The sequence below is a fragment of the Perognathus longimembris genome, chromosome 2 (assembly GCF_023159225.1).
Source record: "Perognathus longimembris pacificus isolate PPM17 chromosome 2, ASM2315922v1, whole genome shotgun sequence".
Lineage (NCBI taxonomy): Eukaryota > Metazoa > Chordata > Mammalia > Rodentia > Heteromyidae > Perognathus > Perognathus longimembris.
The window spans coordinates 153,233,705-153,259,636 of NC_063162.1; the positions used below are offsets into that span (position 1 = coordinate 153,233,705).

A 25,932-nucleotide genomic window follows, 5' to 3' on the forward strand; every position below is an offset into this window, starting at 1 on the left:
GAAAACAAAAGGCCCAGGAAAACCAAGAGGGTCAGGACACCAAGATGCAGCCCGTGCCGTCCAGTTGCTGGGTCCTCTGTCCCTCTTCCCAATTAGGAACACGCAGAGAAAGTGAAGTACAGCAGCACCAGGTCACAGCTCAAGCGGTGAAGACACGAAATCCACCTAAGAAGTTCCAATGTAGAGCCAGAATCCAAACACCCCAAAGACCACGAGACCAGGATCGATGCAAAAGCAAAGGTGCCGCTTATTATCAAAGGCACATTCGGGCCAACGTGCTCTCCAGCCGCAGCTGAGAGACGAGGCCCCGAGGAAGGGGACGGCACACTTTTTATCCAGGTGAACAAACACCTTTGGGAACTTCCCATGTTGACAGCCACCCTATTGGTCGGCCTTGAGCAATGCCTGATATGTTCAAACCTGGTTGGTTAGGGGCCATCTGCACATTTCAAGACAGCAATGGTTTATTCCTGGCTAGGTCGGCTTGCCTATCTGTTGCTTGCAGCTTGCCCCCTGTCTGTTGTTTGGTCGGTCACTGGGTGGGCACATAGTTGTGTTTGTTTGTTTTTTGTCCAGTAGCTGTATTTTTAACTTCTCAGAATCAGCTCTAACTCTAATATGGCTGCTTCTTTTTCAAAATGGAGTGACTTTGGTCTCACACCAAGAGAAAGGCAGCAGTAAAGAAGGCACTGAAACAAGAGGACACCAGAGGACACTGAGGGGCCCAACGCCAGTCCTGCAAGCTCAGAACTCACGACAACAGCCTGCTGACCTCAGTTGCTACCCACAATACATGTCTGCTTCGGTGGGAAGCATGTTAGTAAGAAAGTCGATGAGAATGTACTGATGTTGTACAAATGAACCGTACAAATGGAAGGTACTGTTAACAAAGAAGTTGTTCCAACAAAAGGATTTAGTAATTCCTAGGACCAGTAGTTAACTTCTTGTCAACTTCTTAAATAATCATTCGAATGTCAACGCAAGGCAACAACGAGCTGGTGGTTCACGAAGCTTTCATACAATGCAAACATGCTCCCTGAATATGCAGTTCCTCAGGGCTGCTTCAGAGCAGACAAAAATTTAAAAACAATAAAGGGAATAACATTAAAATGTATGTCTAACAACACAGCCTTGGGAGTAGAACAAGTGGATTATGTATGTTAGTAAACCCAATGCAAGAATTTTGTACTCAGATTGTCCAACTTTATCCAACGGAACACAGTCCTAAGGAAGGATGAATAGTGCAATCCTCATTATCGTCTTCAAACATCACCTAGGTATGTCAACTCTGCTTTTGTCAAGAATCGCAGAAATAGGGGCTGGGGATATAGCCTAGTGGCAAGAGTGCCTGCCTCGGATACACGAGGCCCTAGGTTCGATTCCCCAGCACCACATATACAGAAAACGGCCAGAAGGGGTGCTGTGGCTCAAGTGGCAGAGTGCTAGCCTTGGCGCTGTGGCTCAAGTGGCAGAGTGCTAGCCTTGAGCGGGAAGAAGCCAGGGACAGTGCTCAGGCCCTGAGTCCAAGGCCCAGGACTGGCCAAAAAAAAAAAAAAGTATCGCAGAAATAATTATCACAAGGATAAATTTTCTAGTAAAAGCCTAGAGAAAAACATTCTGTGTGCCTAAGTGAAGAATAACTAATGCCTTTGGGATAGAAAACATGCAGATGGGAGAACTTGGACTTTTTGGAACTTTGTGAACTTCAAGAGAAACATCTTAAAATACACAAAGACTCCCAGCCCCAGTACTAAGCAGTCTGCATGCAACATCAGTTTCTAATCTCAACCCTGTTCTAAACTGGTCCTATTTATTTTTTTCATTCAGACACTTCCTATTGCAGGCAACAGAAAACCAGCACCACACCAGCTGAAGTAGATAAGGGAAAAGACCAAGAGCTGGGCCCGAGGCTGGGAATGTGGCTTCGTGGTAGAGGGCTCGCCTTACGTGCTTTATGCCCTGGGTTCGATTCCCCAGCACCACATACACAGAAAAGGCCAGAGGTGGCGCTGTGGCTCACGTGGCAGAGTGCTAGCCTTGAGCAAAAAGAAGCTTAGGGACAGTGCTCAGGCCCTGAGTTCAAGACCCAGGACTGGCCAACAACAACAACAAAGAGTTGGGCTAGCCACAGGGCTCAAAGTAGATCACCCAGCTTGGCGCCTGTTCAAATCTCAGCCCTGCAGTTTCCTGTGTAAGCCTCCTCCTAACGCTCACCTGACGGCCCACAGCCTCGGGCTCCCAGCTTGTGCGGCGAGGGGAGCCGCTGCGGCGCAACTGCATGTCTTTTCTTGTCTCTGCGTTCAGTAGGAAGAATGGAAGGAATTTTCCAGTAAGTGCCCCCACACACGGAGTCCTTCCGAGTGGAGCAGCCTGTGGAGGTTCCAGGCCTGGTGACAGCAGGGCGGCCAGGGCGCTGGAGGTCCCGACCGCCCTCCCGGTGGAGGGTGTCCTGGGGGTGGTGGGGAGTGGCAGGGAAGGGACACGGTCTCCTGGGTGAATGGGGGCGGGGGGAGCTCATCCTTTACGAGGACGAAGCTCCCTGCCAAAATTCGGACTCAGCAAGCGAGTGTAGGTGCGAGGCACGGCCTTCCACTCACAATCCAGAGCCCTTCCACACGCGAACGCCGTGCCGGGGGAAGAAGCCGACGAAAACCCTCACGGTGGCAAACAACAACCGCCACGGAACCCCCCGCGGGGTCCCAGAGCCATCGACGCGGAAGCCAGGGGCGAGGCTTCATTCCCGGAGATTTCTGAAGTGCTGCGCAAGGTCCGGGACGCTTCTGCAAACAGGAGGGGGCCGCTCTGGCAGCGCCGCAGCCTCTGGAGCGGGGCTCCGAGCCGTCCTGCCCGCTCCGCCTCGGCCGCCCGCGTGGCGGGGGCGGGCTCCCGTCACGCACGGCGTGGAGTTCCAGTCCAATAGAAACACGACTCCAACGGGGGTCGCAATGACCGGCGGGGCGGAGTCACGGCCGGCCACGCCCACCGGAGGGGGCGGGCTCCCGTCACGCACGGCGTGGAGTTCCAGTCCAATAGAAACACGACTCCAGGGTCCAACGGGGATCGCAATGACCGGCGGGGCGGAGTCACGGCCGGCCACGCCCACCTGAGGGGGCGGGCTCCCGTCATGCACGGCGTGGAGTTCCAGTCCAATAGAAACACGACTCCAGGGTCCAACGGGGGGTCGCAATGACCGGTGGGGCGGAGTCACGGCCGGCCACGCCCACCGGAGGGGGCGGGCTCCCGTCACGCACGGCGTGGAGTTCCAGTCCAATAGAAACACGACTCCAGGGTCCGACGGGGGGTCGCAATAACCAGCGGGGCGGAGTCACGGCCGGCCACGCCCACCGGAGGGGCGGGGCTCCCTGCTGCGTGGGCGTGTGGGCGGGGCGGCCCAGGAAGTCCCGCCCCGCGTGCGCTAGCGTCCGTGACACGTGGCACTTCTATGGGGGGGGGCCCAGCAGCTGGAGGGGGCAGAGCACGGGGGGTGGGGAGGAAGGAGGAGAAGCAGGCAGGGCCTGCAGAGCCAGCCCGGAGCCGGAGGCCTGCGGGGAGGTCGGAGGCCTGCGGGGAGGCTGGAGGCCTGCGGGGAGGTCGGAGGCCTGCGGGGAGGTCGGAGGCCTGCGGGGAGGTCGGAGGCCTGCGGGGAGGTCGGAGGCCTGCGGGGAGGCTGGAGGCCTGCGGGGAGGTCGGAGGCCTGCGGGGAGGTCTGAAGCCTGCGGGGAGGCTCGAGGCCTGCGGGGAGGCTCGGGGCCTGCGGGGAGGTCGGAGGCCTGCGGGGAGGTCTGAAGCCTGCGGGGAGGTTCGGGGCCTGCGGGGAGGTCGGAGGCCTGCGGGGAGGTCGGAGGCCTGCGGGGAGGTCGGAGGCCTGCGGGGAGGTCTGAAGCCTGCGGGGAGGTTCGGGGCCTGCGGGGGAGGTCTGAAGCCTGCGGGGAGGTTTGGGGCCTGCAGGGAGGCGGGAGGCCTGCGGGGAGGCTCGGGGTCTGCGGGGAGGTCGGAGGCCTGCGGGGAGGTCTGAGGCCTGCGGGGAGGCTCGAGGCCTGCGGGGAGGCTCGGGGCCTGCGGGGAGGCTCGGGGCCTGCGGGGAGGTTTGGGGCCTGCGGGGAGGCTCGGGGCCTGCGGGGAGGTTCGGGGCCTGCAGGGAGGCGGGAGGCTTGCGGGGAGGCCTGAAGCCTGCGGGGAGGTTCGGGGCCTGCGGGGAGGTTCGGGGCCTGCGGGGAGGCGGGAGGCCTGCGGGAGGTCGGAGGCCTGCGGGGAGGCCGGAGGCCTGCGGGGAGGCCGAGGCCTGCGGGAGGCCGGAGGCCTGCGGGGAGGCCGGAGGCCTGCGGGGAGGCTCGGGGCCTGCGGGGAGGTCGGAGGCCTGCGGGGAGGTCGGAGGCCTGCGGGGAGGCTGGAGGCCTGCGGGGAGGTCGGAGGCCTGCGGGGAGGCCTGAAGCCTGCGGGGAGGTCTGAAGCCTGTGGGGAGGTTCGGGGCCTGCGGGGAGGTCTGAGGCCTGCGGGGAGGCGGGAGGCCTGCGGGGAGGTCGGAGGCCTGCGGGGAGGCTGGAGGCCTGCGGGGAGGTCGGAGGCCTGCGGGGAGGTCTGAAGCCTGCGGGGAGGTCGGAGGCCTGCGGGGAGGTCTGAAGCCTGCGGGGGAGGTTCGGGGCCTGCGGGGAGGTCGGAGGCCTGCGGGGAGGCTCGGGGCCTGCGGGGAGGTCGGAGGCCTGCGGGGAGGTCTGAGGCCTGCGGGGAGGTCGGAGGCCTGCGGGGAGGCTCGGGGCCTGCGGGGAGGTCGGAGGCCTGCGGGGAGGTCGGAGGCCTGTGGGGAGGCTCGGGGCCTGCGGGGAGGAGGAGTAGCCAGGCAAGGCGCGGAGGTCGGGGCTGGGCGCGGGGCCACCGGCCCGGGACCAGGGAGTGGCCGGCCGGCGCGGGGCGGTGGGGCCGCCCCGGCTCTGGGTCTTAGGTGTACATAAAGCCCTTCCCACCCTCAGCTGCGCCTCGCCGGGTTTCTCAGGTCTCTGTCATCTGGAAGAACAAAGGCCCGCCAGCTTTGGGGGGGGGGGGGGGCCTGCAGGGAAGGGGGGGCCGGAACTAGAGACCCGAACCCCGGGCCGGGGAAGGGCGGCCGGATCCGTGGAGTCCACACCCGAGCACTGCGGGCCGGGCCCACAGCCCGCACGGCACGCAGACCCTCACGGGCCGCCCACCCATGGCTGCACCCGCCTCCTCCGGCCTCGCGGACACCGGGGCCGACGCGACTCCACCTGCCCGCCCAGGAGCAGGAGGGCGGCCGGCACCGCCCGGAACCTCGCCGGTCCCCGCCAGTGACGGCCGCCCGCAGAATCCAAGCGGAGATCCAAGAGCCAGGCCCGGGCTGGGGGCCACGGCGCGGGCACCTCGACCCGGGGCGTGGGCGGTCCTGGGGGTCTGCGCCCTGCCGTCCCCTGGCATGGGGAGCGTCAGTCCCTGCCCGGGGCCTTGATTCGGATCCTCCTCGAGGGGCCGGGCCCGTGGGGGGGGGGGGGGAGGAGGGCGGGAGCGCCCACCGGGGGTGAGGGCCGCGCGGCGAGGCGCGGGGCAGAGCCCGCCAGGCGGGCACGGACCCGGGCGGCGGGGCCCGACGGCCCTGGGCGGAGCATGGCTGCCAGGCTCGAGGCTCCCGGGCACCACGTGGGTGCGCTCCGCGCGGGGCCCGTGGCCGGCGGGCGGGCGGGCGCTCCCCACCCCGCCACCCCCCGGGCAGGGCCGGTCGTCGGCGCAGACGCCGAGGGCGCGCCGCGTCTCCGGACGCAGGGGCGTCCTCACGTCGGCGGCGCGGGGGCGGGGCCTACGCGCGAGGCGCGGGGACGCGGCGGGCCCGGTGAGCATGCGCGCGGAGGGAGCTAGGGCGCTGACGCACGCGCGGGGCGCGGTTCTTGGGGCGAGGCGGGCGAGCCGCAGGCATGCGCAGTGCGCGGCGGGGGGGGGGTCGTTGCCACGACGACGGCGAGCGCGCCGCGGACGCGCAGGCGGTTGCGAGCTGGCGCCGGGCGAGTGTGGCGTTGGGTCGTGGGCGCTGCGGTGCCCGCCGCGCTGAGCAGCCGGGGCGCGGCGGGACGAGCGGCCCTGAGCCCCGCGTGTCCCTGGAAGCCGGGTTAGCGCCGGGCGGGCGGGCGACCCCGGACCCCCAGCCCGCCACTGCGCCCACCCGGGACCCCCCTCGCCCCACCCCGGGGTCCCCTGGCCCCCCAGGCCCTCCTGTCCCATCGGGAGGCCCTCTGTCCCAGGCCCCCTTGTCCCACCCCGGGGCCCCCCCGTCCCACCCCGGGGCCCCCCGTCACCCCCCGGGCCCCCCTGTCCCACCCCGGGGCCCCCCTGTCCCACCCCGGGGTCCCCTGCCCCCAGGCCCTCCTGTCCCATCGGGAGGCCCTCTGTCCCAGGCCCCCTTGTCCCACCCCGGGGCCCCCCCGTCCCACCCCGGGGTTCCCCGCCCCACCCCAGGGCCGCCTGTCACCCCCCGGGCCCCCCCCCCCGTCCCACCCCGGGGGCCGCCTGCCCGCGGGCTTTGGCGGCGCTGCCCCCTCCCGGCGTCCCCAGGCTTCCCGGCGTGGCCAGCAGGGCCCCGGGATTGCTTCTTAGGGCTGCACGTGCCTCTGGCCGGTCACTAATCAGCGCTTGGTCACGCCGCCGGGTGCCCCCACTGCAGGGCAGACTCCCGGGTGGGGATCCCGCCGCCCCCCGTGGGCGGGCTCGTCTCCCCGCGCGTGCGATCACCAGAGGGCGGCGTCCGAAAGTGACCTTTCAGGGCTTGAAGCCCTCGCGCCCCTTGGCCAGCCTGGCCGCGGGGCGCTCGGCGGACCCTCATTTCCCACACACTCCCTCCTGACTGGACTTTCACTCTCAGGGTAGATGAGGGCAGGTGTTGATCTCTTTGGCATGAGGTCCTTCCCGTGTTGGGGGGCCGGGGTAGAGAGAGGTGCTCCCGACAGAACCCAGGACTGCAGACATGCTCTAGCCCCCGTTCTGCTCTGTTCTTAAAACAGGCCCTCGATGCTGCTTTACTTGAATAACTTTTGTGTCTCCATTCTAGTAAATGTTGGGATCTTACCTTCATACAATTGTCCAGATACTAAAATTATCTTGTGTGTGGAAGGCTCCCCTCGATCTTTCACGAAACTCCCCCCGGCTGATCATCCAGCAGCCCTGCAATGTCGGCATGCTGGGCCTGTCTGCAGATGAGGAGACGGAGGCCGATCCGTCCTGTATGTGGTCCCAAGAAGTAGAGAGCAAAGTTGCAATCCACTTGGTCCGTTCCCCATATTCCGTACACCTCTGTGCAAGGCAGCATGAAGTTAGCCAGTATTTATCTTTCAGTTTCTCTTGTGTTGCCCTTCTCCCTAAATAATGAACATGTTGCCTCCCTGAGTACTGTAAGGCACACGTAGCACGTTCAATCCTCCACACTGTTGGGACCTCCGCACGCAGCTCACTGAATAGTCTCCCTTGTCTCTGGCCTGAAACTGTGTTTATTTAGAGAGAATGTTACATGTCCTGAGTAGCGGTCCTCAGCTTAGTAGTGAACTGAACCAGGTAATGTCTGGCTCAGCTTCCTCCTCCTCCTCCAGAATTGACTGTGTAACACGGTGCTGTACTGCAGCCCCATGAACTACAGCATGCTGACTTTCTGTTGACAGTGTTTCCACAGCAGAAGGAAGGAACGTGAGGACCGCCACTGCTCCCGCCCATTCAGCATGCTGAAAAGCAAGGTAGGCCATCCTCCGGGGGCTAGGCATAGCACGTGCTCCGGTTTGGCCCTCTGAGAATCCAGCTTGCACCCTCGCTTTCAACCCCGAGTGGTGAGCAGGACACACAGTCGTGGAGGACACACGGAGTGGAAGGTGGAGGGCGGGCAGGCAAGGGCCTCTGCTGGCCGGCGGCAGGGCTAATCCTGCCTAAGAAGGAATCTTCACAGACAAGCTTGTCCTTTAGCGCAGGATTCTCTTCAGCATTTTCCTGGAGTCTAACTTAATTACACTGAAGCAGCGTGACTTTGTTTGGGCATGCACAGGTTATAAGTCATAAAGAACCTACATTAATTAACACTCTAGTAATTAAACGGAAAGCGATCCCTGCGTTAACAGATGAAGCTGGGCTTTGCTCTGACTGGCCGCAGTGGCTCCGCCCTCGTTCCCGTCAGGTTTGGCAGAGTGTCATCACTAGAGTACAAAAGCTTTGGTCTTCTTCTAAATAATACATAGCATTCTGACAAATAAGATCTTTTCCTACCTTTTTAGGAGCGTTCGTTTAAAAAGAATAACATAGCAATCACAGCAGTTGCCTTACAAGATCACATTTTAAATGATCTTCAACTTGGAAATCTGTCAGCTGTGGGTCACTCTAAGACAACAATACAAAAGAGAGAGAACAGATCAAAATATCTAAAGAAAGAAGCAAAAGCAGTGATAGATACTGGACTTAAAAAGCCTTTGCGGGCACAGGCCCCCAAAGTAGAAGATCCAGAAAAAGAGTACGTTCTTGATCCCGTTCCACCACCACTGACTTTAGGTAAGCTACTGTGGTCATTCATGTTGCCTTATTGGTGCTAATGAGCCTACTGAGTTTAATGATACATTTATGGTATAGAAATAAGTGGCTTATACAGAAAGGCATGTGTACACTGAAGCTTAAAATGATAGGGAACAGTTTGAGCAAGCTCATATTTATTATCTTTACTAATCAGGAGGATTACAATTTGAGACCATTCTAGGCAGAAAAGTCTGAGACTCCATGTACTACAAAGTAAGTAGCAAAAAGTGGGACTGCATGCCATTTCCCTCAGCTGTACTTTTCTCTCTGTATTTAAACTCCTTGTTTGGCCACTTGAAAAAAAAATATTTGATTGGAGGCATGGCTAAAACGGTGGCTATTTTGCCAGCAAGCAAGGCAAGAAAGCAGGAGGCACTGAGTGACAACTCTAGTACCAGGAAGGAGGAGGAGGAAGGAGAAGGAGCCAGGCATACCTGTAACCCTGGTGACTCAGGAGGCTGAGACTCGAAGGGAAAAGTCTGTGAGACACCATCTCTAGTTAACTGCCTAAAATAGGTGAACTCACGCATACTGTGTGTGTGTAGAAATGCCGTCTCACTGACTCTGGAGGAACTGTTCAGATAACCTCTATGAAATCATTCTGAAGTGAAGATTAGAAACGACAATGTGGACATTGAGCTGCTTGTACTAGCTGTACAAGGGGCTTTCATTGCGCCATCTCCCTGCTGTTTTCATACATGCATGAATAGACTTGAACCACACACCTCACTCACCGTCCGATCGGTGGAGCAACAGCCGGTCCAACTTCCTTGGCATTCACTTTTCTTTTTTTTTTTTTTTTGCCAGTCCTGGGGCTTGGACTCAGGGCCTGAGCACTGTCCCTGGCTTCTCTTTGCTCAAGGCTAGCACTCTGCCACTTGAGCCACAGCGCCACTTCTGGCCATTTTCTGTATATGTGGTGCTGGGGAATTGAACCCAGGGCCTCATGTATATGAGGCAGGCACTCTTGACACTAGGCCATATCCCCAGCCCGGCATTCACTTTTCATTTCCAGTGTCTATTTGCATATATTCAGTGTCACATTGGCGTATATTATGTTTTAATCAGATTAACTACCTGTTGCTTAACCTTCATCTCCATACCACTGTTTCAACATACATACATGTGTACATGCATACATACATACATACATACATACATACGGTGTGGCATCCTTAAGTGAGAAAAGCATGTTTGGCTCTTGGGGCTTGGCTCGTCTCATATCTAGTTCCATTCATTTTCTTGCAAATGTCCTAATTTTATTTTCCACACAGCTGAGTAATGGTCTATAGTTACTATGTACCATATTCTCCTTATCCATTGTTCTGGTGGTTGGACACCTGTTCGGCTATTGTGAAAAGCTAAACGTGGGAATGCAGGTATCTCTCAGCTAGTCGACCAACAGAGGATTAATATTCAGAATATACAACGAGCTCAAGAAGTTAAAATTAGCAAAACAGCCCGGCTGATAAGTGAGCGGATTGGACAGCTCCGAACTACAAGTGGCAAATAGATACATGAAGAAGAAATACCCCGCATCCTTTGCCCTAAGGCAGACGCCGGGGGGCGGAGCAGGCGGCACCCGCCACAGCAGCCTGGGCCACAGGGGAGGCGCCCGGGAAGCGCAAGGTGGGCTGTGGACGGCCACGTCGCAGCTGCCCCGCAGCCAGCGGGCCCCAGCAGAGAGCAGGGTCAAGGCCAGGTCCCGCCCCTTCCTGCCCCCTGGGAAGCCGCAGCTTCCCCACTCGGTCAGCCCCAACCCCAGGTCACTAGGGTGAGGCCACCTGCTCCCGGCACCCCCCCCCCCCCCCGTGCCCGGTAGATCCCCGCACCGCCTCCCGCCTCCTGCTGCACCGCCTTAGACGCTTGCCGTCAGGTCGGCTTTCTCTTCACGTCGGCGTGTGTTTGCATTTCTACCACACACTGTGCTCGGTTCTTCCTCCACTCTGGTGTGCTGTGCCCTAATGTCCAGTTCCTGGTCTGCAGGTCCCTACTTCCATGGACAGGTGGCGTTCTGTATGGTAAGCTGAGGCGTGCGCGCTCATGGACCGCTCTGACGGCTGCTTACAGAGGTCACACTAGCGCCGTGCGGGAGTCCGCGTGGTAAACTGCTTCTAAGCCCCGTTCCGTGTCGTCCCCCCCGCAGCGCAGAAGCTGGGCCTGGTGGCGAAGCCTCCCTCGCCGCTGTCCTCGCGCGAGTGGGAGAGAGTGAAGCAGAGATCCGTCCTGCACGGGGACTCGGCGCAGCCCTGTCCCGTATGCAAGGAGGAGTTCGAGCTCCGCCCCCAGGTGCGTGGCCCGCCGGGCCCCTCGAGCCCGCTCCGTCCTCCTGTCTTCACCACCGGCGAAAGTGTGGAGCGTGCGTGCGTGTGCGTTGTGTGCGTGTGTGGAAAGAGCTAAGCGCCCTCAGAGCAGTTCATTCTATTAAGTGATCTGAGTCCAGGTACAGAAATGTGCACAAAAGGACCCTCGTGGAGTGAGCCATCGAGGCGGCTCGCGGTGGGCAGACACGAGGGGGGTTTTAACTGAGAAGCTGAGTTGCATAAGAGGAAAAGAGAATCCTTCTGTAAAGTAAGGCCTTTCCCCCGCGACTGCCTCCGCACAGCACAGTCCCTGCTCCTACTCTTCCCAACTCAACCGTCGGCTCCCGGGGGTCGAGAGCGGACATCCGAGTTCTCAGAAGACTGTTGGTACTAACGGCTGCCCCCCTCCATTCCGCATGTCTTCACCCTAGGATCGTGCGCAGTGGGTTGTACGGACTTCCTCCATGGCAAGCACTTAGAGACTGTAGCTATAAAAACACAGCAAATAAAACCAAAGCCAACTTGCAGTTCTCAGCCCCCAGGCCTTAACCAGCGACCAACTCATAGAACAAAACAGAATCCATTTCAAGATGTTTCATGATCACCAAGTTCCCTATCTTTAGACTTTTGCTCCTTACTAATTTGAACTCAAGTTGTGTGCAGCGTGGGTTGCACTTCGGTTCAAGACTTGATAGTGCGTGCATGGAAGTCCTCGGCGGCCTCTTAGCTGTCCTAGAAGCAGGAGCTTGATTCTGAGGAGAGTGAAACTTAGGATGTCCTCAGGGGTCTCAGGATCTATCCACATCTCTTCCGTCCTGATGGATATGAGCTCTCATACAAATAAAAACTATCATTTTTATTTGGCTAATGATCCATCAGTGGGTTTATTTTGTACTTCTAGTTATTCCATGTTTTTCCTACTTAAAAACAGTAGTTGGCATTTTCTGTATATGTGTCCAGAGGGCCATCATTTAATCTCATTTCTCTGAAGTAGGCAGTATAACACATTTAAGCAGACGAGAAAATAATTCAGATAATTCGCAAGAGGCCAACTCAAAAGGTATGGCAGAACTAAGCTGAAATTTAATTCTAGCTTGGAAGATATTTTGGTGTAATTACCACCACTTATTTTTGTTATACCAGAAAATATTTGCCAGTAACAGAGATAGTTCAAAATATTCTAAACGTAAAATGTGATTTAGTATAGATTACTGATAAAGCACTCTGAAAGATTATTCTACAAAGAAGGGATGATTCCACAGATGCTTTTAAATACAGTTTATTCACTTCAGACTCACCGTTAGCAGTGTTGAGAAAAGCTTTTAGAACTCTTTGGGTCCTATTCAAGTATTCCGTTGTTTTCATTTAAGAAGAAAAGCACAGAGAAAGGGAAGGCCAGTGGGACCGAGCCTGTGAAACCCGAAGCCCTCTCCCCTTGCTGGCCCGGCCCGAGAAAGCCTGCTCTCGCTGGACGGCTTCCTGAGGGGAAAGAGGGCTGGCTCTGCCCTCCCTCCGCCTCCTCCCCACCCAGCAGCCGCCCTGGTCTGCCCATCCTCCCCAGCTTCCTTTCACTAAGCACCACCACAGCTTTCCTTTCTTGGGCCTAAGCTTGGTGATTTCTTTGTCTCCCTAATTTCTTGCCATTTGAGCTTAAAACTATCAGAACATGTCTTGCTGGGTATGACGTCTCATGCCTGTAATCCCAGGTACTCGGGAAACTGAAATCAGGAGAGTAGTTCAAGACCAGCCAGGCATAAAGCTCACAAGCCCCATGTCCACAGAAAAGGCTGAGGACGATGCCCTTTGCCTGCCATCCCAGTTAGGAATCAAAGAGACTTACCTCTCAATAGAGCTGTACAACCCACGTGGATGAATCCCTCTGAAAGGCATGGACTGAGCATTCCCTCGCTCCTCTTCCTCCTAGCCCATAAGCAGTGGAGATGGGAGCCCCGGTCCACCTGCTCCCATCCGCTGGGAAACAGCCCCACGCCACCGTTTCTCCTTTAAGCTCACTGCAACAGCTTACAAGCAGATTACCACTGCGAGTCGCGAACTTTGCTTCTCGTATGTGGGATATCCTAAGAGCGGTGTGGATAGGAGGGTGATCCGGCCTCCGCAGCGCCCCCGCCCCGCCCCGCAGCTTCCCGTTGAGCGCCGGGCGTGGGCCGGGCAGGGGGCGCCTCTGCTGACCCTGTCTCTCTCTCTCCTCGTGGACAGGTGCTGCTGTCCTGCTCACACGTGTTCCACAAGGTGAGCTGCCCCGCCCGGGCCCCGGCGTCCTCCCCTAGCTCACAGGCCAGCTCCCCCAGCGTCTCCCCAAAGAGCCATTTGTTTTATCCACAGTCATTCTTTGTTAGAAAAATGGCTCCCGGCTACAGTACGATTCTTCCCGTTTGAAAACCAGGGGTTTTATGTGACACAAGAACCATGGTGTTTGTATAACCAACTGTTGTTGCCCATCAACCTAGCAATAGCTGAGTTCTTGCGTCTATCTGCAAGACAGTCCTGCACACTGTGAAGGTGACTTGCACACAGGTTGATTCTTTAGAAGGTTTGGTGTTTCTGCCTGTGTCTTCTTGTGAAACACCACTGGGGTAACAGTAACACCTGATAAAACGTCACCTCATCATCTCAATTGGACTGTCATAACGATGAGAAAACAGAACAGTATAATTGCTTAGAAACAGAAATGTTTTTTTTTAAATAACCAATGGTTAATAAAATTTTAAGTGACCTATCTTTCTTCAGGCATGCCTTCAGGCTTTTGAAAAATTCACAAATAAAAAAACGTGTCCTCTCTGTAGAAAGAACCAGTATCAAACCAGAGTCATCTACGACGGGGCCCGTCTGTTCAGAGCCAAGTGTGCCACGAGGTGAGCGGGCTCCCGGCTGCGCTGCAGGGCCCGGGGGGAGCCTGGAGCTCAGGCCGTGATGACCGTGGCCGCCAGAGGACACCCAGCACCTCCCGCTGCCGTCGCCCCTCCGTCCCCGGCGCCCGGAGCCCCGCAGGGCTGGCGGGAGCCCGGGAGAGCCGGCCAAGGCCGGAGCCCGGGAGAGCCGGCCAAGGCCGGAGCCCGGGAGAGCCGGCCAAGGCCGTCACCGCCTCCTCTCTGTTTCAGAATCCAAGCCTACTGGAGAGGCCACGTTGTCCGGAAGTGGTACCGAAACCTGAGGAGAGTCGTGCCCCCCAAGGACCCCAAGCTCAGGAAGAAGTTCTTGGAGGAGAAGGTAGGTGTGCGGCGCCCGCCCCTGCCCGCGGGGCCGCCTCGGCGCCTTCACTCCATCCCCGGGGCTTTTTTGAACAATCGAGCGGCCGCGCACATTGCCGTTGGGCTCAGTGACTTTCCAGCCTCGTGCAGACGATGCGTTTGATTGGGTTAGACGCCAAGTAACTTTGTTTGGCTTTTTCCTATAAACCATCTACAGCAAACCTTTTCTGACAGAATAAAACTCTTTTCTGGGGCTGGGGATATGGCCTAGTGGTAGAGCGCTCGCCTCGTATACATGAAGCCCTGGGTTCGATTCCTCAGCACCACATACATTGAAAAAGCCGGAAGTGGTGCTGTGGCTCAAGTGGCAGAGTGCTAGCCTTGAGCGGGAAGAAGCCAGGGACAGTGCTCAGGCCCTGAGTCGGCAAAAAAAAAAACAAAAAAAAACTTTTCTGATAAAGAACAAGCTTGAGCATACCCCCGGACCCGCAGGTTACCGGGGTGCAGAGTCCCGCCTCGGCAGTGGGCGACAAGGAAGCCCACCCTGCACGAGGCGCTGCCTGCCAAGCAGCGCTTCCGAGGAAATACACGGCTTAAGTGAAATGACAGGAAGCAGTGGCGGCGTGAGTAAGTAAAAACACCCGCTTCCCCGTCCACCGAATCGCTAACTCCCAAATGAGAACACCGAGTACACATTTGGAATTTCACAGGTTAACACTCTGAAGAGCTCCTATTTCTAAAGGAAACATTAACGTGCCTTGTTAGGGGTTAAAGTATATACATTTGGCAACTAACTGTGAAAAAATAGGTAATTGGTGAGCAGTAATAAATGGGTAAGAAGTCTACAATAAGGGGGCTACTTCAGGTTAGTGAGGGGGAAGACGGAGAAAATGACACTGAGAAACTGAATCCATTTAATGTGGAGGGAAAGGAGCGCTCCGTATCCTGTCCATATCCTCAGGAACGTTCCATGGGGATTCAATTCTTAATACTTTCCCTTTTCTTTTTTTTTTTTTTTCTTATTTCAGTGCCAGTCCTGGTGGCTGAACTCAGGGCCTGAGCGCTGTCCCTGAGCTTTTTTGATCAAGGCTAGTGCTCTACTACTTGAGCCACAGCGCCACTTCTGGCTTTTGTTTTTTGTGCTTAACTGAAGCTGAGTCTCCCCGAGTTTCCTGCCCTGGCTAGCTTACGTGAATAAATGGAATTCCTAGGGTGACAGCCAGCCAGCCTCCTGGGCGTCACCGCTTGGGCCGGGAGCTCAGCCCCAGGCGCACAGTGCAGGACAGGACGAGAGCTCAGCCCCAGGCAGACAGTGCGGGACGGGCCCGGCAGGCCCCAGGCAGACAGTGCGGGACGGGCCGGGAGCTCAGCCCCAGGCAGACAGTGCGGGACTGGCCGGGAGCTCAGCCCCAGGCAGACAGTGCGGGACAGGACGGGAGCTCAGCCCCAGGCAGACAGTGCGGGACTGGCCGGGAGCTCAGCCCCAGGCAGACAGTGCGGGACGGGCCGGGAGCTCAGCCCCAGGCAGACAGTGCGGGACGGGCCCGGCAGGCCGCGGTGCTGCTTCCTCAGGTGGCTCGAGTGCAATTACAAAAATAATATTTAGTACAAAAATTTTGTTCACACGTATATTAACGTTTAGAGGTGGCAGCCACTTTCCTCTTTACCGTCTTAATCATACAAGAATAAATATTTCAGAGTCCAAGTAAGAACGTGTAACAAACATTACACACACAGTAGCTCCTCACACTCGCATTGTTGAATCCACATCCACTGCTTTTTTCTAATGACAGAAACAGAATTGTATTTTTTTTTATCAAGAAACAAACTTGCGTGTTTCAGCAAAAAACCCACAAGAGTTTGAACTACTTGCTTTCTATTAAAAACCTGCAAAATACTTCAACATAGGGTTGTGAGTAAAGCGAGGCCTTCACGTCAGGTGATCTCAGATTAAGACGTGGACAACAATATCTATAAATACATTTATATATACATAGTATATATTATACATAATCCATATTACATATATAAAAGGACTGCCTCTGGGGTCTGGCTCTGCTTATTCATTCTTGCTTCCTACTTCTGAAAGCTCTAAGAACGCAGCTAAAGCAGAAGTGCTAAGCCGTAAGCCCCGCTTCTGATGCGTCTCTGTCCGTCTCAAGGTTTCCCAACAACATCCACTAAAAATAAATAAATTCCAGAGCCAGACGAACAATGGCTCTATCGAGACTCTGTGTCACAGGTTGGTGACATTCCAGAAATGCCGGGTGGTTCCGCGGCCTGGGAAGCATTCCCGCCCCTCCCCCGCCCGGCTGTGCGCCAAAGGCCAAACCAAGGAACTGTCAAAAGATTTCATGTTTACAAACAACAAGCGGTATAGTAACTTAACAAGATGAGATGCGCTCAGGTCCTCATTACTGGGGAGACAACAGTTGTGAACCTGGGAATTAAACGTGAAACCATTCCTAAGCTGCATCTCCATTTTCCCCAGGAGTGAATTTGTTAAATTAATGCCAACTCACCTTGTATTAATCTAAAACGTGAAATTGCAAGTTACTAGAAACAATAATTCGTGGCACATTCTAAAGTTAAAGGTAGATCAAACATTTGTCCCATTGCTTCCACAAGCCAGTGAAACTGAGAAATCGTAGCTGGCTCCCTTTCCAGAATAGCCCATTTCAGTTTTGAATCTCAATGGTTTATAGACTTTAAGAATCTAAGGAACCTGGGGGAAAATTTAGGGTTTCATCACTCATTGCCAACCAATGGCTTTTTTTTAACCTTTTTTTTTTTCCAGTCCCAGGGCTTGGACTCAGGGCCTGAGCACTGTCCCTGGCTTCTTTTTGCTCACGGCTAGCACTCTGCCACTTGAGCCACAGCGCCACTTCTAGCTGTTTTCTATATATGTGGTGCTGGGGAATCGAACCCAGGGCTTCATGTATACGAGGCAAGCACTGTACCATTAGGCCATATTCCCATATCCCCAGCCCTTAACCATTTTTTTTTAAACTTTACAAAATACCATATACTACAAGGATTCCAGAGGCTCACCCCTGTGATCCTAGCTACTCAGGAGACTGAGATCTGAAGATCAAGGTTTGAAGCTGGCCAGGGCAGAAAAGTCCCAGGGACTCTTACCCCCAATTAACCAGCAACAAGCCAGACCAGAGGCATGGTTCCAGTGGTAGAGGGCCAGCTATGAGCAAAAAAGCCAAGTGAAGGCCAAGCTGACTCGGCTCTATAAAAATTTCATTCCAGCCGTGCGTCAGTGGCTCCCACCTGCAATCCTAGCTACTCAGGAGGCTGAGATCTAAGGATCACAGTTCGAAGCCAGCCCAGGCAGGGAAGTCCATGAGACTGTTAACCACCAGAAAGCCAGAAGTGGCGCTGTGGCTCCACAAGTGGTAGAGTGCTAGCCTTGAGCAGAAACAGGGACAGCGCCCAGGTCCAGAGTTCAAGTCCCACAACCAACTGACAGACAAAAAAAAAAAAAAATGAGTACAAAGTTAGCTATTTAAGGTTGGTGAGATCATTTTTGCTATACCCAAGCCCTGGCTTAGATCACATTACAAATTATGTGCAGGGCAAAAGAACCCTAGTGAACAGTAAAGAAAGGCAAGGAGAATGCCCCAGCACTTGACAGTTTCAAACGCAGTCAATGCAGCAGGTGCTGCTCGCGTCCTCACTTGTTCCATACTGTAGGATGCCTGTGTGTTTAACACTCCAGGTTCATCCAGGCCATTCTGTTTCCGTAATCTAGCTACTCTTGGGCTTTACCAGAATGGTGGCACTTGGGGCTGGGAATATGGCCTAGTGGCAAGAGTGCTTACCTGGTAATACATGAAGCCCTGGGTTCGATTCCCCAGCACCACATACATAGAAAATGACCAGAAGTGGCGCTGTGGCTCAAGTGGCAGAGTGCTAGCCTTGAGCAAAAAGAACTGTGGCACTGCATTTCCCTAGTAACTAATAAAACACCATGATCCTCTTTCTACAAGGTAGCTCCTATTCTTTGAGACTTTCTCTTCACAAGGTTGCCTTGCTTTAAACTATCACCACCACATTCCTAGCAAAATTAAACCATAGCAAACTGCTAGAGAGCTACCGTGTAGGTTCTTTTCACTATGTCAGTCTGGTGGCAAGAACTAAAAAGGTCAGATGTTGAGTTGTGTACCCATAAGTAAGTGTCAGAGACTTAAAATTCAGTCAGAAAGGCCCTTTGTCAGAGAGCAGGACAATACAGTAGTCCTGTTACACTTACTTAGCATTCACATTCTGAGAACTGGGATCAAAGGGCCTGGAAAGGTCACTAAAGCTGTGCTGCGAGAATTCCCCAGCACTGTGTGTATACCAAAGGCCCAGTGCAGCCCAGAGCAGCCCGGAGCAGGGGCCAGTCCTCAGCTGCCTTTGATCCTTATCTGGAGGTTCTGCGAGCCTCTGTCATATAATTGAGGCATGGTCTTTTATTGCTGCAATTAAAACTTTTCAAATGCATTATGTTATCTCCACCCCCGCTGAAGTCCCCACCATTGTTTGAAAGGTGAGGTTAGCAATCTGTCAAATGGGGGCCTGGGCTGGGGCCGGCTCCCACAGCCGGGCCTGGGACCTGGCTCGCCTTTTCATTTCCATCTTGCCAAACAGCATAATGGTCCTTAAGTTTGTTCAGTCTTTTGACTTCCTTTATCACATAGAGATGGCAAACATTCTGTTGCTAACTTGAAGTGGCTCCAAGCACCAAGACTGGAAGGATATTAAACCAGTAAAAGCTTATCAACTGATGCATTGATACACTGTGAATTCCAGGTTTTCATTTTGCTTTTGAGGGCGGTCCTAAGTCAACACATTAGTAAGCAATTTGCTGACACAAGATGGGTCACTTAAGACCCTCCGAGGAGACAGAGTTTACTTGGTGATTTGTTAGTATTTACAAATTTTAATGTTTAGCCAGTATGTTACTTGCATGATCAGTAATTGCTTTACATATCCATGACCTGAACTCCCAGTTTCTAAATTCAGAAAATATCTGAAATATGAGGATGGGAAATATAGTAAGATACCCATTCTTTCTAAAACTGAAAATTTATGTATTTTAACTACTTACGGAGATTTCACAGTATAAACTGTTGGCTTAAAATCTAGAACTCAATAGTCAGATTTTTCTTTTTGCTGTTCTTTCAATTACTAAAGGTCATGGACCTGTGTAAGAAATGAAGGAATCAAGAAAAAAGAGCCCTGGGCACATAACGATGTGATGTTCCAGAAATGCTCAACCGTTGCCACGTTTGAGGAAATGGCTGAGAGCCGACTACCATAGGTGGTCAGTAAATACAACGTAGACTCTTGTCAACCCGCTTGTTCCCAGGGGAGAGGCGCTAGGCACACCGCGACCCTGACCCGCGCTTCCTTTCAAATACTTGGGGCTCCAAGAATAAGAACAGTCTTCCTCATTTTACTTTTAGAAACACACCACACACACAGCCTGATGGCTCCGCGGTACCTTTATCAGCAAGCCAACATTCTTTAGCGTTAGAAGCTAAAAATTGCTGTTTGTTGAGTTTTGACCCTGGAAGTAACGAGGCAGGCACTGCTCTTCCCGGCCAGGAGGACTCCGTGCCTCCGAGTCGAGGCAGGTGCGCCTGGAGCACCGGTTTGTCCTCCTTCCTAATCTGTTGCGAACCTTAAGTCAAGGCGGGTGGGGTTTTTTTTCAATCAGACACAAGGGCCTTACGAAAAGCAATCTTCCCCAAATCTAAGGCCGTCATTTGAGGACATAGGAAATACACACAGAAAAGCTAACTGTGGCACCAGGAAGCCAGAAGCTTCCAGAAGCCAGCAGCTCACTGTGAGAGCCGGGAGGGAGGGGACACGGAAAGACGGCAGTTGTGTCAGTAATGTTGGGTCACAGTGGAGCTGGTGGCGTGGAGATTCACATGGGATGGGCGGAGGACAGGCTGGCGGGCGCGGGGCGCGTGGAGATTCACATGGGATGGGCGGGAGGACAGGCGCGGGGCGCGTGGAGATTCACATGGGAATGGGCGGGAGGACAGGCTGGCGGGCGCGGGGCGCGTGGAGATTCACGTGGGAATGGGCGGCAGGTCTCGGGCGGGGCCCGGGGCGAGGACCGCGCCGGTGGGAGGGCAGCTCAGCGGAAGCCACGCTGGGCCTGTGGGCGGCCCGGGAGTCACTGAGTCCACACTCAGCGGATCTCAATCGCCTTTAACCATCACGACGCAGAAGGAATTCCTTTTCACGCTGAAAAGCACTTTTAATTTAAGGAAGAAAGAATGAGTTGATAAATGTGTGAATTACATTGTGTGTCGGACTGAAGGACATGGAAGCACAAGTTCAATTTCACCCCGGGCAACAGCATGAGAAACACAGGGACGCTCCTTTCCTGGGCTCAGACTTCCTGGAGGTTTTGTGCTTTGCAGAAGTTTATGTGAACTGAGGAGGCAACAGACAGAGCTCTTCCCAGAGCCCGGGGGGGGGGGGGAGGAGGGCTGGTGGACAGCCTCCCTCCCTCCTTTCCTCCCTCCCTCCCCCAGGGGCCTCTTAGAGTAGCGGCCAGTGTGCAGCGAGGGCCCCGCCTCCTCAGCACACGAGACGGACGGTCCTGAACCGTGTGTGACGCCATTAGGAACTGCAGGCGACAGTGAGCAGCCCCGCGGCCGGGCCTGGAGAGGGGGAGGCGGAGGGGAGGGGCGAGCGGGGCCTCCGAGCCAGGGGGGCGAGGGGATGAGGTCCTGACAGGGATCCTGGCAGGTGTGCAGGCATGGCACCGGGGTGGGGGGGTCTTACCGGAGGGTGGCTGTCACCTACAGAGGGCGGGCGCGGGGCAGGCGCTGCCGACAGGTCAGAGGCGGGCAGGCCTGTGCTCCGGAGGGGCAGAGCAGAGCAGAGCAGCTGTCCGAGGCCCCGGGCTGCCCTGCCGTGCCCACCCTAGGGGGGGAAGGGAGGATGTGCCAGGGGTGGGGAGTGCCGTACCTCCCAGGGCGGCCCTGCCAGGTACGGGAGGCAGCTCTGGGCTCCCAGCCCTGCCTCAGGCGGAGCCCACCCCTCGGGGAGAGGCAGGCGGCTGGGCGCCCAGGGCACCGAACACGGAGTTCCACATGGCAGGAAGGGAAGCGGCGAGAAGGCAGGCGCCTTGGGGAAGGTGCCACCAAACGAAGGGCCACCAAACGAAGGGCCACCATGTGTGCCGTGGCCTTCCGCTCAAGCTGCCTGGCATTTAGAGATTCACCCCTGAATGTTCCTCAGTGATTACCGTGGCCGGGGCTGGTGGTTCACGCCTGTAACCCTAGCCACTCAGGAAGCTGAGGTCTGAAGATCACGGTTCAAAGCCAGCCTTGAGAGGAAAGTCCGTGGGACTCTTATCACCAATTAAATACTCATAAAACTCAGAGCGGAGCTAGGGCTCGAATGGTAGAAGCACCAGCCTTGAGCAAGAAACCTCAGGGACAGCACCCAGGCCTCGAGTTCAAGTCCCAGGACCAGCACAAAACAACAAAAACTCAACAACCAAAAAAAAATGCAGTGACTTTCACTATGCCAACGATAGGACATGAGGGAAATGAGAACAATTCCACTCACAATAGCTCTCCCTCGAAGACACCGGCAAGCCACCTAGTAAAGTACATGAAACCTCTACAGTGCGTAAGGGGAAGGCTGACCATGGCGGCGACACACTGTGCTCATAAACCGACAGGCTGAGCAGAAACCCTCTGGTGCAAGCGTGTGAAGACCAGAGGTATCACAATACTGGACTTTAAATTATACCACAGAGCTATAGTAACAAATCAGCATGGTACAGACACAGACCTGAAAATAAATGGAACAAGACCACCAAAAATGACGCTATACACCTAGAGGTGTAGCTTTTTACAAAAGATCCCAAAATCTGTTGAGAGCCTCTTGAACAAAGAGTGCATGCTCACAAGCAGTAGGTAAGCTGAGTCTCAACCTCCCCTTCCCCTTTCCCTGTAGAATTTAAAGTGGATCAAGGATCTTAACGTAAGAAAAGCCCAAACCTTTGAAACTACAGCAATACATGGGGAAAATGCTAGAATTTATTGGCATAGGCAGTAACTTCCTGAATAGAACTCCAATAGCTTAGCAAATAGGAGCAAGAATTGACAAATGGGATTGCATCAAAATACAAAGCTGCACTAGTCTCTTAGCTTTGCCAGCTACATATCTGACAAGAAATTAACAGCCAGAAAAGACAAGAGATCAAACAGCCAAACTCCAAAGAACAGCGTATGAAGACTGGGCATCACGCATGACATAAGGGCAAACAGACGCATCAGTGGGACTCAGTAGACACGGTGTTGAAAATGAAAAGCACCACTTGTGGGGGGGGGGTGGGAGGGAAAACCTGGGGGGAGAGGGAAGCAAGGGGCGACACTGTCCAAAAAGAGACGCACTCATTACCCGACCTACGGAAGCGTGATCCCCTCTCTATCACCTCTGTGACAACGCTAGGGCCGGGGACCGTCTCCCCTACACGTAAGAGGGCCCAGGAAAGCGAGAGAGACTCCGGTTGAATAGACATAAGGATTCTGGTTGAGAAGCTGGGCACTGGTGACTGACCTTCACAGCCCAAGTATAAAGCGACTTGGGGAGGAGGGAAAGCTGTCCTGCGGCCCCCGCGGCGACGTCTGGGCCACCGGGCACTGTCGTCCGTCGTTTCCGGGCCTTGACTCCTGTCCAGCCCATCGGTTGGGCCCCTTCACAATCAGTTGTATCTTATTGAAATCTGCACACAGCCACAATGGCATTCACGTACAGAACCACCAGCCTGTATTTTGAATGAGCTTGCCAGTCAGGGGTGGGAAAGGCCATGTAAGTCCTTAGGGGAAAAATGGGCCGAGGCAGGCCAATAAAATCTGTAAAACTCTGTAAACAAAATACAAGATAATCACTGCTTTGCCGCGAGAGACAGAGGCTCACGGCGCAGCCCCGGCGGGCCGTCCATCGTGAGGCTCCCGCGTTCGCGTCCCCAGAGCCGGGATCGCAGGCATGTGCCACGACGCCTGGCGAAACCGTGCCTTCGTGCCAAGCCCCCCAAGCTCCCAGGCATGTTCGTTTCATTTTTTAAAAAGCAGTAGTAAAAGGTTGCCTTTTTGAGGCTGGGCAGGCAGGTAGAGGTCAGCCCCTCGGGGCTGGAGGGAAGAGCTGCAGAAGCGTCCGACAGAGCGAGTGTAGCGAGGCAGGCTGAGTGTCCCCCCTCCAGTGGCCCGAAGCCGGGGGGCTGGGTGGCCTGTGCACTGTGCAGCGCCATCCATCTCGCCGACCACGCGTCCCGGCTCGCACTGGCTGCAGCACGGGAGTCCTAGAGCCCCGCTTCATCCCGGCGGCGCCTGCTTATTGCCCCTCTAGGAGGTCGGCCGGGAGCGGGCGCTCCTTTCTCCCTTCTGATGGTCATGCTGAAATAACTCTGTCCTCACGGTGGGAGGAGAGCCGGGCCAGCGCCCGGCCCCCAGTACCTACTGAGCATGCCCGGTGCAAGGGCCGCCCCTTGAAGCCCAGCACTCCCAGGCTCCCTCAGCGCCCCCCCCCCCCCCCCCCCCGTGTGCTCAGTTCACAGAAATCAGCCACCGCATCCTGTGCTCCTACGACACCAACCTGGACGAGCTCTTCTCGGAAATCGACCACTGCCTGGCCGTCAACCGCAGCATTCTCCAGCAGCTGGACGACCGGTGCGGCCGTGAGCTCGCAGACGAGGACTGGGAGAGGATCCAGCTGCAGGTGGGCGTTGGACCGGCGCCCCTCCGGCGGGGGGGGGGGGGGGGACACGCTCACCACGCACGCCGCACCGTGGGGAGCCCGAGGGGAGCCCCGGCCTCCGTCCCGAGCTCGGCGAGGACCGCGGGGGGCTCCGCCCCGTGGAGTGGCGGCGTCGTGGGTGGGCAGCGCCCGCGCGCAGCACCACACTGACTTCCCCGAGCGTCCTGTGACGCAGGAAAGGAGAAAGGGGCTGAGATAACAGGAAGCCAAGACACTGGGGAAACGTGCTTAATAGGAGGAAAGTTTAAAAAGAGGTTAGAAGCAACTGTTTTGGAAACGCCTCCCTTCTCGTGGTTAATGAGCAGTTAGCCAGGCCCCAGGGGCTTCCGCCTCTGCGCCTCGCTCCGGGAGGCTAGGACCGGGAGGACGGTGCTTCGGGGCTGGCCTTGCACTAGCCAGCACGCACACGAGGCCCCTTCCGGGCCAACAGCCGAGCACAGCGCCGTGCCCGTCCTAGCTACGTGCGCGGCGGATATGGGGAGGCCGACGTGTCTAGGCCAGCCGGGGAAGACAAACCCACGGCTCAAAGGCAGGCGCCCCAGGCACGGCGGTGGACGCCTCGCATCCCAGGGATGCCGGGACGCAGAAAGCAGGTGGATGGCGGTCCTGCGTGTCCCTGCCGCACAATAACCAGTCAGCGCAGACACAGGCTAGAGGCAGGGTTCAGCAGCAGAGGGCCCCACCCACCCGGCACCAGGCTAGGGTTGAGAGAGTCTTCTCGTGCACAGTGGTTGCTCAGAGGTGGGTCACCGTTCTGTCCCCTCCCACAGGAGTAACGGTGTGTGCGCTTGGTGTCACGTGAGCGGCACACCAACCGTGTCTGGTACGTAGGACCCACGGGGGCTGAGCGCCTCTGTGTAGTGGAAGTAGCGGACTCCCAGAGCAAACCTCTGCCCCCATGCTGCAGGCCACCCGGCGGGAGATGCACGAGTGCTCCATCTGCCTGACCCCCCTCGCCCTCCACGACGGCCGGCCGGCCTCCCCGGGGACCCGCGGCGGCCGGCCTGCCCGCGAGGTGGCCCTCCTGTCGTGCGCCCACCTCTTCCACCACACCTGCCTGCTGGCCCTGGAGGAGTTCTCCCTGGGAGACAGCTTTCCGTTCCACGCCTGCCCGCTGTGCCGCTCCTGCTACCAAAAGAAGATTCTGACAGGCTGAACGCTGTTAAATGAGGGGGGTGGGGAGGGAGGGAGGGACACGGGTTACCCCAAAACGCTCTGGAGTTGTTAGTACATTGTAGTTTATTCTACAGTGGCATAAATCTCGGTGAATAAATAGAGGAACTGTAATCATATCTTCTTCATGGCTAACAACGAAACGGTCTAGTTTGAGTCTTTGTAGTCTATTTAAAAAAAGTTAGATTCATAAGTCTAATCATTTGAAATAAATGAGGAACAGCTCCACTTAAAATCCTGTCAGTATTTAACCAATGGCTAGGAAATGGAAACACTCTTAAGTTCCAGACGTTTCTGTTAACACCGTCCTACAGCCTCTTCTGGTGCTAATACTGTTGTAATAACTGTTTTATCTCCGTGTAATGTTGCTGGAGGACACTGGATGTGTTTGGTTAAACTCAACACCAGAACGCAGTAATCATAATGGCAGCAGCGCTGACGGCCAGCGCCACAGATACCAAGAGCCAGTTGTTCTCGCACTGAATCACTTCCTCAGCCCTCCCTCAACGCCAGGGGCCCTGGCTCCAGGGCCCCTAGAGTTCCATCTGCACAGAAGCTATAAACCCATCCCCATGATCTTCAAAGTACTTGTAACACCACCCACAACACCAGTGATGTGGAAAAAGGTCTCCTGTATGAAACAATGAGAAGGAAAAATGTCTATACCTGGTCCCTACAGGTGTTTGTTTTTTTAATATTTTAGATTCAAGGTTGGTTGAGCCCACAGATGAAGAAGGTCCACCCACCCCTTGGGGTGGCGCTGGCTAGGCTGCCCGGGCTGCCAGAGCAGGGGCCTTTCTCACAATTGTAAATCTCATCTGCTTCAGCGCCACACCCTAGGAACGCTCACGGGGCGGGGCAAGTGTGAGGAGCACAGCAGTGAGCAGTGGCCATGCAAGCTGGTGACACCAGAGCCTGTG

At 55.9% G+C, this 25,932-nt stretch overlaps 2 protein-coding genes across 2 annotated transcripts; one reads left to right on the forward strand and one right to left on the reverse strand.

Moving 5' to 3' along the window:
- Positions 1 to 3,440: 3,440 nt before the first annotated feature.
- Positions 3,441 to 5,844, reverse strand: LOC125345726 (basic proline-rich protein-like). The gene is made up of 2 exons (XM_048337770.1): positions 5,173 to 5,844; positions 3,441 to 4,994 (listed from the first exon to the last, which is right to left on the reverse strand). The coding sequence occupies exons 1-2, from the start codon at positions 5,842 to 5,844 to the stop codon at positions 3,441 to 3,443; spliced, it is 2,226 nt and encodes a 741-aa protein (XP_048193727.1).
- A 74-nt stretch (positions 5,845 to 5,918) lies between these two features.
- Rnf32 (ring finger protein 32) lies at positions 5,919 to 25,415 on the forward strand. The gene is made up of 9 exons (XM_048337771.1): positions 5,919 to 6,109; positions 7,664 to 7,721; positions 8,250 to 8,520; positions 10,688 to 10,830; positions 13,062 to 13,094; positions 13,593 to 13,717; positions 13,964 to 14,072; positions 23,633 to 23,800; positions 24,747 to 25,415. Exons 1-9 carry the CDS (start codon positions 5,919 to 5,921, stop codon positions 24,993 to 24,995), a joined length of 1,347 nt encoding a protein of 448 aa, XP_048193728.1. The 3' UTR covers positions 24,996 to 25,415.
- Positions 25,416 to 25,932: the final 517 nt, after the last annotated feature.